General features: G+C 39.0%; 1 protein-coding gene across 1 annotated transcript; it reads right to left on the minus strand.

Annotated features, from left to right (window-relative positions):
* Positions 1-2522: 2522 nt before the first annotated feature.
* Positions 2523-15614, minus strand: LOC310891111 (nuclear pore complex protein Nup153-like; the record flags this gene model as incomplete). The annotated part of the gene is made up of 10 exons (XM_083853416.1): positions 15578-15614; positions 14235-14374; positions 14027-14152; positions 11733-11843; positions 11404-11457; positions 8443-8601; positions 7291-7343; positions 4477-4603; positions 2566-2856; positions 2523-2528 (listed from the first exon to the last, which is right to left on the minus strand). Exons 4-10 carry the CDS (start codon positions 11757-11759, stop codon positions 2523-2525), a joined length of 717 nt encoding a protein of 238 aa, XP_083709542.1. The 5' UTR covers positions 11760-11843; positions 14027-14152; positions 14235-14374; positions 15578-15614.
* Between the last annotated feature and the right edge of the window lie 999 nt (positions 15615-16613).

The following is a 16613-nucleotide window of genomic DNA, read 5'->3' on the forward strand; positions in this document are numbered from 1 at the left end:
CAATTACATCCTAACACGTAAAGGAGATGCAACCCATCTGCTTTTCATCTTGCAGTTTTACTTCCAGCAACAAACACCACTTAGAATAGAAGGGGGCAGATGCACCCTAACAAACGCAGCGCTTAATGTAATGCTCTCCTACATTCATATTTATAGCAGATACTCTATTAACCATAAGTCGTGTGTTGGTTTTTTTTTTAATAAAAAATGCTAGCGTATTTTTTGCAGCATCTTTTTAAAAGGAGTTCATTATCTCACCAGGATTTTTTAGAACGTCTAAGACGCTTCCTTCCTTTAATACGTGGGCAGTGGTGAAGGGACCACCAGCAAAATCTTTGACCTCCTCTTTCTGTGTGTTGATGTTGGTTGAGGTGGTGGTGTCTTTTGAAACAAAAGAAAACAAAACCAGCTTTCACAATGTGACCTAGTTAGAGCAGATTATACTCACTTTTGTTAGAAACAAGAATTTCCAGCTTTCATGCTTCTCACATAAGAATCTTCACAAATTCTACTTACTTTGCAATGCTTTATGATTACAAGCAAAACAAAAAGCAACAAAACAAAACAAAAATTATAAAAGCAGATCTGTCACTGGAAAAATACTGCAGAAGTCCAACACTGCCTGGAATTGCTAGCATGCGCAGACAGGACAGATTGAAGATTTAATAAAGAAAAAAAGGAAAATCAGCACTTCAGATCTGAAGTGCTAAAGTTTCAGTTACCTAGGGTAAGAAAGGGCGTCACTGGAGTACCACTGGGTCCAGAAAGTTCTGCTGATTTTACAACGGGAACACTAAATGTAAACCCAATCTGCTATGAACAAGAGAGGTTTTTCAGATTCTCAAGCCACAGGAACTTCAATCGAATGCACACACAAAACCAAATCTGAAAGCTGCTCTTCACATTTGTAGCACGCATGCTGAATGACAAATTATAAGCCAGAAGCCTACATACTTTTCTCCATCAAGGCAGATTCTGCTTTAGTGTTCTGCAACAGCCTACTAAATGCCTAAGAAAAAAAGTCAAGCTCCTTTATTATTTTACTTACAGAAGACGTAGGTAGCACTTCTGCCTCAGTAGATTTCACAACTGGAGATGAAAACGCAAACTCAGGACTGCTAACAGTACTTGTTGGTTGTATCTGTATTTTCAAAAGAATTAAAGGTTTATATTTAAGAGCAACAACTACCTGAATTCACTACCCAACAGAAGTCCCGCAGTGACGTCGAAAAACCTGATGTTTGAGTTATTTTGCAGATAAAAGTAATAATAAAACACAGGGAAGTTTCCAAGTGGGTATAGGACAATATCTTCAAAACCAAATTCCAGAAACTGAGAGGAAAAGCTGGAGATGCTACTTAGGTCTAAATGCACGGAAAAGCAAGCCAGGAAGCTGAAGAACGGCAAACTCAGCCCAATGATACTCCAAGAACTTCAGCAAACACCTCAACATGTTAAAGCAGCTGTCTACTTCAAACCGTACAAAAAATATTTCAAGTACTCTGGAACAGATTAATGTTTATTTTATTGCAATAATATGCCAATTATTGCACCCTAGGCTCATTCTATGTGAGGCTCATATGACCACGTTACCTCTAATTTAATAACTTAAATAAAGTTGTGGTTTAACCATTGCAGGCAACTAAGCACCACACAGCCACTCGCTCACTCCCTCCAAATGGAACAGGGAAAAGAACTGGAAGTAAAGAAGTAAAGTTGTTAAATTTGAGGTAGCATTAATGACTCATCGCATGTAATGGCTACCTGGAAAGACAAATGCCATAACCCTGTACATACTCCCCACTCCTTCCCCTTCTTTCCCCCAGCATTTATTGCTGAGCACGATGCTAAATGGTGTGGAATATCCCTTCGGTCCTCTGGGCTCCGCTGTCCTGGCTGAGTGCCCTCCCAGCCTCTTGTGCATCCCCGACCTCCTCGCTGGCAGGGCAGCGTGAGACACAGAAAAGGACTTGTCACTGTGTAAGCACTGCTCAGCAACAGCTAAAACACCAGTGCCTTACCAACACTGTTTTGCTCACAAATCTGCAACACAGCATCATCTACTACGAAGAAAATTAACTCTACCCCTGCCCAAACCACTATAAATAACTTGGCATAAAGTCCACACCCCCCTTCCCCCGCAGACTTCCACAGCATTTGAAGCAGTTATACAATCACGTTAAATGGGAGTTGGCAGGCTCTAAGACTGAGAGAAGCAGAATCAAAACATTTATGCCTTTTTCCCCAAACTGGCATACAACCCCAATTCATTCAGCTGCGTAGAAACTAATATTTGTTAGTTTCATGAGCACCACAGAAAAAGTCAACTCGCAATAAAGCAGTATACTCATTGTAAACATTATTTATAGCATAAAGATTTACCTTGCCCGCCGCCGTCGCTGCTGCATCTGCCATGCCTGCCGCCTCCGTTGAATTTGCCACGCTTGTCGTTGCCGCTGTTGACTTTGCCTTGTCCTTTGTCATCAGCAGATATGGCATGCCCGCCGCCATTATTGGATATGTCAAGCCTGAGGGCACTGTTGAACACGTTATGCCCGACGTCGCCGTTGTATATATCATGTCCTCCACCTCCTCCTCTGATAGATCTGTCAAGTCCTCCACCTCCGATGGATCTGTCATGCCCTCCACCTCTGATGGATCTGTCATGCCCTCCACCTCTGATGGATTTGCCATGCCCGTCGCAGCTGCTGGAGTTGCCGTGCTCATTGCTGCTGTTGAAACAGCGCTCGGTGACGCTGAGACAGCGCTACTACCAACGAAACTAGAATTGAACTGAGGCAGCGATGCAGCACTGATGGGTAGGGGTATGTTCGGTAGCACTGGTTCCTCCACTTCCTAAAGTTGCAAATTTTAATTTTTCTTATACAAGACATACTACTTTCTCACCCCATCCCACCCAATTTATTAACAAAATTAAATAGAACAAAAATCCATACAAATTAAGAGAAAGCAAGTTTCCAGAAGAAATCCCGATCTCCCCACCTCTGTCTACCACGTCATTTTAATTTATGGCAGGCCTGCTTCCACATTATACTCTATTCAACAACTGTACAGCAAGAACACTGAAAGTTAACTCAAAACCTGTGCAGAACAGAGACGCACAGATCACATTTTCTTTCTTTCTTTTCTATACTTTAGTCATCAAAGCTCTGGAGAAGCATCATCCTTTCTAACTACCCTCGCATGGCTTCAATTAAGAGTACACTCTCAAGACAAGTGAGAAAGTGTTCCTCTTGCAAAATTAGGCAGGATAGCTGCCAAAGTTTCTAAAGTCACTACAGCAGTGAACGTGGAAAAAGGTAATGTTTAAAGAAGCAGGTAGGTTCAACAACCAAACTAAACACAAAAAGCACCAAAGAAAGTCAGACTAGCAGCACTGAAGATTGTGTTCTGGTAAATACAGTCTATACCATGTATCAGGATGCAAATATAAAAATCAGAAGAGAGCCTCTTAACAACTTCAATTTTCATCCCTGCCACTTACTTTATTTGATTACTAAGATTGGATGAGTTATGTTTTAAATGGCATAGAAAATCTGACCAAAATTTGTACAGTACTATCATGATCTACTTAGAAATGACTAGGCAGGGATGTAAGTTGGTACTACTGATATTCAGTGCATCCTGTAGCTTACATCTGTTTCACAGTTTTGATTTGAAAAGTTTATGGAACCTTTCATATTTGGACCATTATTTAATTTGTGTTACAGGAATAAACAACAGTGTTTACGATTTCTTTATATTGCATCATCCAGAAGTCCCATTTAATGATTTGAAACTTAAATTAACTTAAATACTTAATATTAACTTAATATTAATTAAATACTTAATGTTAACATAAATACTTAAATTAACTTACAGGCAGCTTATATAACATCCAATAAAAGAAAAAATAATCTGAATATTCATGGTCATAGTTTTATGGAATAGATTTTTCCTATTAAAATGAGAAAAAAACTCTCTCACAATGAGTTTGGTGAGTATCAAAAACTGAGTCATCGTTAGCAGACATGCAGAATGCTCTCTTCTACTACTCTTTTTCACACTCTTGGCCTGTATCTTTCTGTATGACTTAAATATGAAACCAAAAATTAAGCTTTTTTTTTCTTTTTATACTTGGCACTCGTTTCAAGTATCATTCCTGTAGAAAAACTATACAAACCTTCACCAAAACTTCTCTTCTTAGGACTCATTCATTCAATTGCTAACGAGAAATGTTATAGTTTGAAGAATCTCCAAGGTAAGAGAATTAAAAATTTCAAAATTACATAAGCAAAGTTCAGGTATTCAAACACAGGAAATCAATTGGAGCCTGCTCTGAAACCCACAAGAAAACAAAAACAATGCAAAAATAAAGCGGTATTGTTATAATTTACTATGATGCAATAAAACTGACACACTTAGCTAGTTACTTCAGTAAGCTCAGTGACAGCAATTAATTTAAGAGTCACTTACCTGTTCTTGTACAGCTCTTGATAAATAGTGTATTCCTCTTTCCCTTCTCATTTTGCCACCTCCGCTACTCACTCCTGAAGACAGACCATTGGACGCAGCAGTACTGAATTTGTAGCTGGTCACATTGCTAGCACACGACAGTACAGAAGTTGGGGGAAACAAGAGAAAAAAAAATTACCAGCCAAATTTTTTTTTCAAGATATTAGAGCTGTTATTAGTCCTAGAATTGAAACCTGCTGATCAGAAAAAAACTAAAGCTGTCTCACAAGTTGCTAAACGCTGGTAAATACTTGATGTTCTAAATAGGAAAAACTTTATTAACAGCAGCAATGAAAAGGACATACATAAGTGCACCGTTCACATGGGAACAATGACTAAGCCAGAAGACCTGAAATAGAAGAGCTGATTTAGATTGTTATTTTCCAGTGCTTCCTTTAAATAGGACTGGTTCTCTGATTCTGCGATGCACGTGTATCTTTTGCAGGGATATAAAAGAACAGCTCACAAAAATACAGAAAGAGTGCACATATGCACACATACACATGGGAAACACTGCCAACAGCTCTGATAGAATAGGGACGCCTTAGACTTGTGTGGCAAGGTAATATGGCCTAAGCTTCAGAAGCAGCTCTGGCTTTCATGTGGCCATCAGCAGGAACAGCAGAGGTGTTTGGGTATGCCAACATTCCAGAAGTCTTTTCAGACATGAATACAGATCCCTTTTGTAAGGCATACAAAGGCGTTTTTCTGGTACTTAAAAAAGCCTAGCTCAAAACCAGAAAGATATCCTAATCCAAGAGCAAATGGGGAAAAAATAACCCAAACCAGAAGTGGAATAGGGAATAACTCTAACAAAAGTACTATGGCAAGAAAATGAAGTATGCCTGGAAAAACCGTGACATCAAAGCTTATCTTGCAGCCAATCAGTCAGTCAGTACAGAAGTGCATTAGATCGCACTGGAAGACACCAGGTCAAACTCCCACAATACTGAGGAGGAGAACTGGTCTAAACTTGTCAAATACTTGACAACAGCCTGCTTAGCACTGTAACTGCATAGAGGAAGAAAGATCCCTAAGGCATATGCTCAGACTTTTCTCTAATCCGAACTGTCAATCCATTAGAATTCTGAAAAAAGTCTTACATCAAAATAGATCTTCATTCAGACAACTATCGCTTGCCCATAACAGCCCATATTCCTCTTTCTGTTAACACCTGTGAGCTTCAAGGGGGCAAAGACAATTGTCAGCCTTCAAGCAAGTCTAATCTACAATTGGACTCAGGTTTAAAATATATACACACACACACACACACACACACATAGATATATAGCATTGGTGGGCCAGAGATTTACTGAGTATTCCAACTCAACTGTCCAAAGGGACTCTTGCCAGCAGATCAGTGTGGTGCTCCTGCTCCAGAACATGGCACCCAACAGAGACCAGCATCACAAAAAACACTACCACCACTACCTACTCTACAAACAAAAGGTAGGGCACTGCAATAAACTTTGTGAACGAAATCAAAAGCAGTATGAGTTTGCTGTATCTCCTTCCTAAATGGAGAAGTAGAAAGGAGTTCTAACAGAGACAATTTAGAACAGTTTGAAAAAAACATAATTACAACCCAGCACCTGATTGCACCTGTACCAGAACCTTAAAGCCAGTCGCTTCCACCCCTAAAAAGGTGGTTGTTGTGAAGTCCAACTTTTAGATGCCAAAACAAAGTGTTGAGTTCTTTCTGCAAGCCAAAGAATGCCCATGGTCACCTAAGAATTGCTTGGCAGATGAGCATAGAGTCAACAAAATTCCCTGCTACTGTTCTTTGAAAAGAGCGACCCCCTAAAAACCGAGTGCAAAGTCTCTTAACTCAAGCATTATTACCCAAAACACCATTTGCCCAGAAGGAAAAGCCATCAATATTATCTGGAGGATAACTCATTTGACCTAATCCAAGAAAGCAGTGTAACACAAAGCAGTCTCCTCAAGAAGAAATTCAATTAATTCTGCTGGATTTTTTTTATTTTAGAGATGAGTTAGCATTTGGCCTCAAATGATTCTAAAGAACACATGGTCTTCATGTGAACTCAAAGCAGACAATTAACTTCATCATGAAAGGAGTATTAAAAAAAAGAATAATAAATCATAAACCTTCCTCCATGTTTTTGCTTAAAAAATAAAGAAAAAAACACATCAATAAACATCCTCCTGAACTGTAACTCACTTCCCCTACTTCACCTTCTAAAGAATGCTTCAGAAAGAATCATCCCATTAGGACAGAGCTTTCAAACTGCAAGCAATTAAATAGCTAAAACTAATAGCTTTTCCCCTAGGGAACATTAGGAGGGACAAATTATTTTGTTATAAGTAAACTGAGTTATAAACCATGAAATATCTGTCAAAGCAAAATTTGTAACGCTACAGATTTAGTTAAACTACAAAATGAGCCATATTTCCTGTAGAAGGAAAAAATTAGGCCTCCAATAGCAAAGATCCTTTCTGTGGATACAGCATTATAACGTGCCTCGTTTCCCATCTTCGTATCCTACTCAGAAGATAAACTTGGGATAAAAAGTGGTGTATCAGTACTTTTATTCTTGCTCATCTTCCTTCCTTTCATAAAAACAACAATTTTCTCAAAGTTCTATTGATCTTCAAACACAATCCAGACTTTGCAGCTCCCTCAAAATACAAAATTTTCATTGGATTTCCCATTCCTTTTACTGAGAACTGTCACCACCTTTCAGGTGCAGACCATACTGAAAAAGGAGATGTCTTTCTTCCTTCAAGTAAGTTTTAAATTAATAGATGTCATACCTTTCAGATGGTTCTGCTCGCTGTTCTGCAGGCAAAGTCTTCTCTCTCATCCCCTGCAAGTTAAGTTTAGTTCAAGACTTAGCTGAATATGTACAGCATACACAAAGTACCAACAACCACTTCATGTGGTTTTTTGTGGTTTTTATTTTATTTATTTATTTTTAATTTTATAGCACTGAATACACCTCACCTACTTAACGTTGTTCCCTAATTCAGCATTGTGGGTACAGTTCAGTTAAATTTTGGGGCTAAAGTAAGCACACTGGTTCACTCAGCATTGAGGACAAACTGATAGAACACTAAATCAAATTTGTCAAATCCTCTAACAAAGAAAGTAATTATTTTAAACAAAATGACAAAAATTGTGTGTGGGGGGGAGAGTTTTCATCAAAACTTGTGTTTACCAACCCCGTAAAAGGGACATACTTTTCTGTTTTCTGTCATTTATGAACAAACAAGGAAAAAAAAAAACTCTACCCCCTAAAAACTAAGCAGTTGCTGCTACATTCATTTTAGAACTTTACCAAATGGAGATTGTGCTGGCTAAACAATACAGAGATTGAAAGAGTTAAAAGCAATAAGCAACCAGTATTACTGTCCACTTTGATTTCCAGCCTAAGAAGCCCATACACTTAACACGTGGTCATTTGTACACTCAGACTGATACTGGAAACACAGATGTTTTCGCAGAAAGAGATACCCATTTAATTTTATGGAAAATTTATCAGACTCCATCTACTCCAAAGCAATCAAAACCGATAACTCAGCACATTGTCAGAACTCTCACTTGGAGCACATAGCTCACCTGGAATAGTTTACACAGAACACGAGCATGTTTCATCAGTGACAGCTTTGTGTACATGAGAATATAAAAGGAAAACATTTCTGTCTTTTAATATTCTTTCACTGACAACAGGATGACTCAATAGCACATCATGACATCGTGAAAACAACCACAAGACACTGAGTGTTCCAAAAACAGAATTAAATCCATAAAAGCTCAATCTATTTCACAATGGTTCCCACTGCCTTAAAGCTCGCCTCAAACATACTATCAGTACTTTTTGCAAAGATAGGATAACAATTGGTTTGAGAAACATTCCAAGACTGGAAAAAAAAAACAGGCACATAAGGACTCAAAAATGTACTCACTTGGTACTTTGTGTCTCCCCTCTGGCAAATTTTGCTGGACTGAGTAGTTGAAGTCGGTGATGGTTCAGAATACCGCGTATAACGCATCGGTTGACGGTTTACCGTTGGTGTCACAAGTCTCTTAACAGGTGGAGGCTGGAATGCATTCTGGGATTCCAGCTTTGAAAGGGAAACAGCAATCAATTTATCCTTACGTCCACCCAAATTAATTCCAATATTTATTGATGAAAACAAATTACAAAACTATAAACCTCCCCCCATCGGTCTTGGCACTCAGTGAATACAATTTGAAAATTCTGAAGACCGTTCAACTTGTAGAGGGAAATCACCAGAAAACCAGTAACGAAATCCATAAAGCTATATATAAGTAGCCAAATTCTGACTGAATTCCATTTCAAAATTTGGCAGTTAGCTTCATAGACAAAATAATTCATGCTACCATAATTAAAATAACCCATGTTCCTAGAATATGCTCCTATCTTTTCCTCTGCCCACACTGTGATTTTTTTTTTTTAGTAGCTTAATTCATTAATTTAACATTTGAAGTGTTAAGCAACTAATTATACAGGCTTCTGGGCTTCACATTCCCTACATTTTTCCTCTTCAAAGTTACACAAACAATAGAACACACTCAAAAAAACCAACTTGTCAGTCTTACAATAATCTCATTCATTAAAATATGATCCAATGCTTTACATGTACATTAGATGCACTTCAAGTAGTGGGTTTGACTTCCCTTTTCAAAGCATTTTCACAGACCAGAGTTAATTTTTAACACAGACCACTGCGTGTTCTGCAAAACTGACTTAACTGAACTGTCAGACAGAAAACAAACCCTAAAGGCTACAAGATTTACCGATGGCTCCGCCTGCGGTCTTAAGGATCAGAAAATACAGTCTTAGGAAGCATGCTATTGTTCAAATCAATACCAACAGGAAATTTTTGTTTACGCTGCAGCTTTAATTTCACAGTATCTCCCAGCTCTTAGTAATAGAATTCACACTATCTCTAAAGTATATAAAAATACATCTTTCTAAAAAATATTACATTCAGTTTGAAACCTTGAATAAGACATGTTTTATGTAAGTTCACAAATCTACTTCGAGTGAACGACGGTTCATTGCTGGTTTTAAAGGTAAAAAAGAAAAATATTAATTCCCCCAGTTAGGCATTCAATACACGAAGAGTTATTCTGCCTGGTACAGCTCCTTGAAATAAGAAAAATACCACATCACTGCTACCCACTGCAGAAGTTTAGCCTGAGTGCACAAGTGTTCCGTCAACCGCATGTTCACTTTAGCAGGAAAACACACGATCGTCTCCTCAGCAAATAATTGCTTCTCATCACGGGCTACCCTTCTCCCGCCACCATTATGAATTCTAGTATTATGAATAGACAATCTATCTCCTTTCACCCACTGACAGCTGCGTGCAACATTCATTTAGTGGCTGACAATTTCAGGCTCTCTGTTGCAAATCTGGCAGATCTTTCTTAATGCCTTATCACAGGTGTATTGCTATAATATAACTGAGAATTCACACCAGATTTGGTTTTAGTTATTTGGATAATATTTATGATATACTTCACTTCTCCATGCCCTTGTAATTTGGCAGATGGTGAAAAGATGGTCCAGGAAATCTGAGATGTTTGTAAACTCTGAAGTGATTGTAAACTTAATTATACATCCATCCAATCAAGGAATTAGCACAGAAACTTCTTGAGACACTGTCCCTTTTCTCATTAGAACAGAAGATGAAAAGTTTGCACATCTTGTTATTTCCTTCAGTCACCTGATCTTCAAGTGGTCATTTAAGGGTTTTGTAATTTAATAAGCCCAAGGATACCCCTAACTAAAGTCGTCAAAAAAAGATGACTAGTTTTCATTTTTTAAAGAAAATGAAAGGAAATCATGCTTTACCACACCATTATCACCAGTTCTGTGCTACCTCCAAATAGGAATTTAGGAGCGTAAGATTTATAGCGTCGGAAAAGAAAAAGAAAAAAAAAAACCTCTACCCCCCTAAAAACTAAGCAGTTGCTGCTACATTCATTTTAGAACTTTACCAAATGGAGATTGTGCTGGCTAAACAATACAGAGATTGAAAGAGTTAAAAGCAATAAGCAACCAGTATTACTGTCCACTTTGATTTCCAGCCTAAGAAGCCCATACACTTAACAAGTGGTCATTTGTACACTCAGACTGATACTGGAAACACAGATGTTTTCGCAGAAAGAGATGCCCATTTAATTTTATGGAAAATTTATCAGACTCCAACGATGGTTCATCGCTGGTTTTAAAGGTAAAAATGAAAAATATTAATTCCCCCAGTTAGGCATTTAATACACCAAGAGCTATTGTGCCTGGTACAGTTTTGCAATTTAATGATACCCCTAACTAAAGTCATCAAAAAAAGATGACTAGTTTTCATTTTTTAAAGAAAATGAAAGGAAATCATGCTTTACCACAGCATTCTCACCAGTTCTGTGCTACCTCCAAATAGGAATTTAGGAGCGTAAGATTTATAGCGTCGGAAATTAACAATTTTCCTCCTCTTTACTTTGAATGGTGATAAAAAGCACAAAAACTAGTTTTCTGTGCCCGAATGAACACGGAAGTCTGTACAAAGTCTATATGACCACTCAGTCAGTATTTTTCTATTTGTGATCATTTCTTCAAGAGAAAACTTGCCTCAACAGGAATTTTAATATGCAGCTTCACCCCAAGTTGGGGGACAAGATAAAACGACTTGGTGTGTTCTAGAGTTGGTGCTCTCAACTTACAAAGATAACATAATTCTTAACCTGAGTAATCTTCACAACCCATCATCTACTGTGGATACATGCCAATATTAACTTGATTTGATGTCTATGTTGTCACTGAGGTTTGAGAAACTTTTTCTAATAGTGATAAAGCATTGAAAAAGTTATCTACCTCAGCTTAAGACATTATTGGTTCTTACCTTTCTTCGTTTGGACTGGAAGTCAGTAATATCCGGTTTATCTATGTCCGGAGGCTGAGGAAAAAACAAAGCATAACTATTAGAGGGCAATTTTTTTCTCCTGAGAGAGAGGGTTCCCTGCAACAAAAATGTGGGGGTTCATGGTCAACTTACACAACACAGCAGCAAAACAGATGCCATTCTTTTAGCATCCTGTTGAAAAAACAGCGCAATAAATTAAACCGGCCACAACGTAAGGAAGAATAGTTTTATCTTTATCCTTTGATGGCACATTTACTAAGTTTTATAAACACATGAAGCAAAAACAGATTAAAAGAAGTGCTATTTACCAACAAAGGGCTTGACAGCTTCTCCATTGCCTCCAAGATGCGCCGTGCTGAGGTACTTAACGTAGCGCGGGACCACACAGTTTCTTGTCTAGCTTTCGCTCTCCTTTGTGCCTGAAAAATTAGCATTTTAAGTGTTACAATGGTCAATTCTGAGCTAAAGAGGCATGTATTTTACGTCCCAAGGCTACACTGATGATACAATCAATATATTCTGATGACAGAGAAAAATGCAGTCACTGGGAGTTCAAGCCATAAAGAAGAGAATACATTCGGAGTTTAATGAAGTTTACCTTGGGCCTCAGTGCATCTTGCACGTGCTTGTTGCACGAGCAATAAAAGAACTCCGTACTTGTAAAAGGTCAAGACGGATGATGCTAGGACTGCTAAGGCCTCCGAAGCAGTAATCAGGGAAACAGAACTCAAGAAAAGGCTTGTGGTACAGAAAGCATTTTCAGTAACAACACAGACCTCAGAGTTTCACGATGGTCTAAGTGTACCATCTTAAAATCAGTGTATACAATCATAACCAGGAACTAGTTTTACTTCTCTCTTGCTTCCTCCCTTCCCCCAAGATTAAAGTTGGCTGCAAATCTTTGTCTTAAAAGATAAAGATCTGATTTAAACTGTAACAGATCTAAACATTACACTGAAAAAGTAAACTGTTTATTTGCACCACCCAACTTCAAATATCAGTCAAAAACTTCCTTTGGTGTGACTTTTTTTCTTCCCAGGTTAAACCCCTCAAATAACCACACTGTGCTTATCACACGATGTGAAGACAGGAAGCAGACCACGCAGCATGTAAAAACACAAGTGAGACTCACAGAACCACAGAATGGTTAAGGTTGGAAATGACCTCTAGAGATCGCCTGGTCTACCCCCCCGCTCGAGCAGGGCCACCCCGAGCAGGTTGCCCAGGACCATGTCAAGTCAGCTCTTGAAGACCTCCAAAGAGGGAGACTCCACAGCCTCTCTGGGCAACCCGTGCCAGGGCTCCATCACCCGCACAGTGCAAAAGCATTTCCTGATGCTCAGACAGAGCCTCACGTTTCAGTTTGTGCCTGTTGCCTCTTGACCTGGCACTGGGCACCGCTGAAAACACAATGGCTCTCTATGCTCTTTGCACCATCCATTCAGGTATTTATATACACCAATAAGATCCCCCCCTGCACCTCCTCTCCTCCATGCTAAACAGGCCCAGCAGTCCCTGCCTCTCCTCAGAGGAGAGGTGCTCCCAGTCCCTTGATCTTCTTGGTGGCCCTTCGCTGGACTCTCTAGTACCTTGCTGTCATTCACAGCAAGCAGCAAGAAGCAAGCTACTCTCTCCTTTAAAAGCCTAGTATTTTGGTTCCTCTTTTTACCATAATGCAGTAAGATTGTAAAAAACAAAAATAGCCGACCAAAGAGGGTTCCCAGCTTTGCACCACAAGGTTTCAAGGTTTCCCGTAAGTGAGGTACTTGTACTGCCCTTTTTCCGTTGCACAAATGGACTGTCAGAACAGAGCCAGCAAACCCGCGTTTTCATTTTCTTCAAATTCCTTTTGATTTATCGATAAAAGTCACTTTCATTTAAATACATTCCTACCAAACCTGATTTGACTTTCCTTTTCGATTCAGCTCTAGCTAATCAGAGTTGTCAGCAGTTTTTATTTGCTATTTCCAAGAACTCTTGGGGGCAAATAACTCTCTCCAAGAACTATATGAATCGTTCAAAACAGAAAGCATGTTACTGCTTATCTTGGGACTGCATTTAGTCCTGCATGCCTCTGTGTAACAGAAGAACAAAGGATCAGCAAAGTTGATTTTAGATATTTTCAAAGACTGCAGGTTTATACAACATATCCATAGCATGAATGTAGGCATGCTTGGAAAAGAAGATCCACAGATAAATATTAGCCAGGTTTATCTACTGTAGCTTTTGCTACCATAAACACAAGTTTTCAAAGTTATGCTGTCATTGGCTTTTTTGCATCAAGTTATTTTAACGTAATGTAGTCAGAGGCAGACAATGGCACTTAAATGGAATTTTTTGAAAGACCTAACAACAGAGGAAACCCCAACTACCAACAACTAGCCCAAACTGTCATTCTTGTTCTTTCTGACAAGTATTACCTGTGGTAAAAACTGTCATTAAAGAATTTAAACAGAAATCAATCTCAGACGTCTATTTTTGTAGACCAAGAGGGCAGAAGAGCAACTGTTACCACATTTTCAGCTCCCTGCTCAAAGCTCCTTTGGCAGTGCTGCTTTTTTTATTTCCATCACTATTTCCCACTACACTACTTTTCTCATACCTGATAAGGTTCCGTCTTTGGCTGCCTTGATCTTACAGCTGCACCACCGGCATAGGCCGTCTTTCCGGGGTAAAATGGAGAAAACCCAAGCTGGTTTTGCTTAAAAACAGACGTGCTTCCACGTACCTACGGAAACACAGTATGAGAAGTGGATAGAAAAGCAGGTACACATTCAAACTGATTAAAAGAAATACTGTGCAGTACTTACAGGACACAGTCCTCCAAAAACAAATAAACTGAATGCAGGTTTCTTAGAGCTAGCTGCAGAATGCTGCGAGAGGGAATGAGTTCTTTCAGCTTCTGTGGGCCAGAGCAGTGACGATGAAGTATTTTTTAAAACTGCAACATCTGCCAAAATGACGTATGCTAGATGTAAATGCCTCTCGTACGTACAGAACTTTAACAATAAAGATCACACTAATTCAAGTTCTTCAATACAGAAAAATAAGCATGACTTCAGCTTCTTTAAATAGATCAACTTCACGTACAGACTGAAAACCAAGTATCACCTACAAACTTGAAAACTGTTCACAGAGCTGCAAGTAGTTTTCAGCAATCTTACCAAGTTAATACTGTGCTTCCAATGCAGATATTTTTTTCCTTCAGGCTAAGATAAAAGAGGACCGCATAAACATCAGTGCATTTGTACGGACAAAGCTTTTTTCTGTGTTGGTAAAAGGCTGGAGGCCAGCACAGATCATAATCGCACAGGTTTTAAACCTGGAAGATTCCCCAAAGGCTGCTCTAAGAGTTAACGATCTTCTGCCCATGTATGTTTTACGAAGACACACCAGAAAGTTCTAGTGCACTCAGGTTATATTGCTAAAGCCCAGCAACTCTACTCTCAGCTGTACAAAAGTTCTCTGGAAAACCTGCTGAGCACACGTCAGTCCCTGTCTATATGGGGGACTAGAAAAAGCTGCAAACCTGCTGTTCGCCCTTTCAGCGAGAAGACCTACGTACCAACCTACATCGACACGATGCTTATTTTTTATTTTAAAATGGTGTGCTTTCCTCAATGAATTTGGCAAAAGACATGAAAGTATTGACAGCTGAAGCCTTCTACCAAGAAAGGTCAAAAAACAGCCTATAGCTTATGACAGAGTAGTTTCTTTATCTTCTCTTGCTGAAACACAGGAAAACATCTCGTGTTCCTATTTGTCACCTGCACTTATTCACATTTAACCAGCTGTCTGTTAGATATTCTGAGTCACTCTTCCTTCTAGACAATCAGCCTAGTTGTCAAGCTACGGCAAGTCAGCCTGATTTCCTACCGTCCCAGTTCAAAATTTACATATAACCTAGCTGAATGTGTATATTTCAGCATTGACTCTTTCTAACATCAGGGTATCATAAACGTATTCCAAAGCACGCTTCTATTAAAAAGGTGATAGGATTATATACTTCTAAAACACTAAAAATTCAATTTAATTCTCGCATCCAAAGTTGACATTCACCTATTTTATTTACTAAGGTGATGTGGAATATTAAAGAACGCAAGGTACTTCACATTAAAAAAAAAGTCAATTAAACAGAGAACACAAAAATCACCTTCATCAGATGCTCTAGAGGAGGAATCACTGGTTGTTGAGATGTTATCATCGTCTTGTTGAGAGGTAGAATCTTCTATTTCTTTTATCAAGGACAGCCTAGGACTGCCAATGCCAAATATAGAAGATGTCGAGGGCTGACAAGGTGGGACAGGAGAATCCAGCATGGTATAATTCAGACGGCTCCGATGAAGAGAGGGCCTTGTTAACACAACTGGGAAGTTCAGTGCTGATCTACTTGTGGATGGTTCTAGACAAGAACAGGGAGATAATTAGCTTTGCTATAGACAAGCTCACAGAAGCCAAAACCTGTTTCCTATCGACAGCCATGCTATTGCCAAGTTCTAAGCGCAAAAAGAGAGAAGCCAAATTTAACTTCTTCCTCACCCAGATACGGTTGCATCTAACTGTCTGGCTACAACAACAACACTGCTTGCGATACACAGTATTAATGTTGCATCCAGAAGTAGTTAACTATGAGGATTTACAACACCACATTCTGACCCCGTGCTCAAATGCTCTAACGCTGACTTGGCCGTTCACTAAATCAAACATATATACTCCTTCTCCCATGTACAGCTTGCAATAAGCTTTACAAAATTTGAGATTACACGGTAAATTACAGATAACACTGCAGCTTCCATAATATTGGAACAAAGGTTACATTAATCTGAATACACAACATGAAAATGAACGTTTGCAGTACTTTTTTCCCAAGTTCTTCCATATCAGCTCACGTTAGAGGCAAAACATCATCTCCTACCCATTAACTATTGGGATTTTGACCCAAGGGACAAGGATGTTGACCCAAGTAACCAGACGAGCATTTTTCCCTCTTGAAGCAAAGGGTCTGCAAACAATGCTAGTGGCCTGGAATAGGTAGCCTTGAAGTCTATCTTGCTAAATGAATGGAACTATTCATGGGTATTTTGCCTGATGAAAGCCTACTGTCTCTCCCAGGAATCTGGGCAATTCAAATGACTTTGAGCCACTATCCTCTTGATACTTGAACTGAAGCTTAAACTAGTTAGTTCAAT

The sequence above is a fragment of the Anser anser genome (genome assembly GCF_964211835.1).
Source record: "Anser anser genome assembly, contig: HAP1_SCAFFOLD_97, whole genome shotgun sequence".
Taxonomy (NCBI): domain Eukaryota; kingdom Metazoa; phylum Chordata; class Aves; order Anseriformes; family Anatidae; genus Anser; species Anser anser.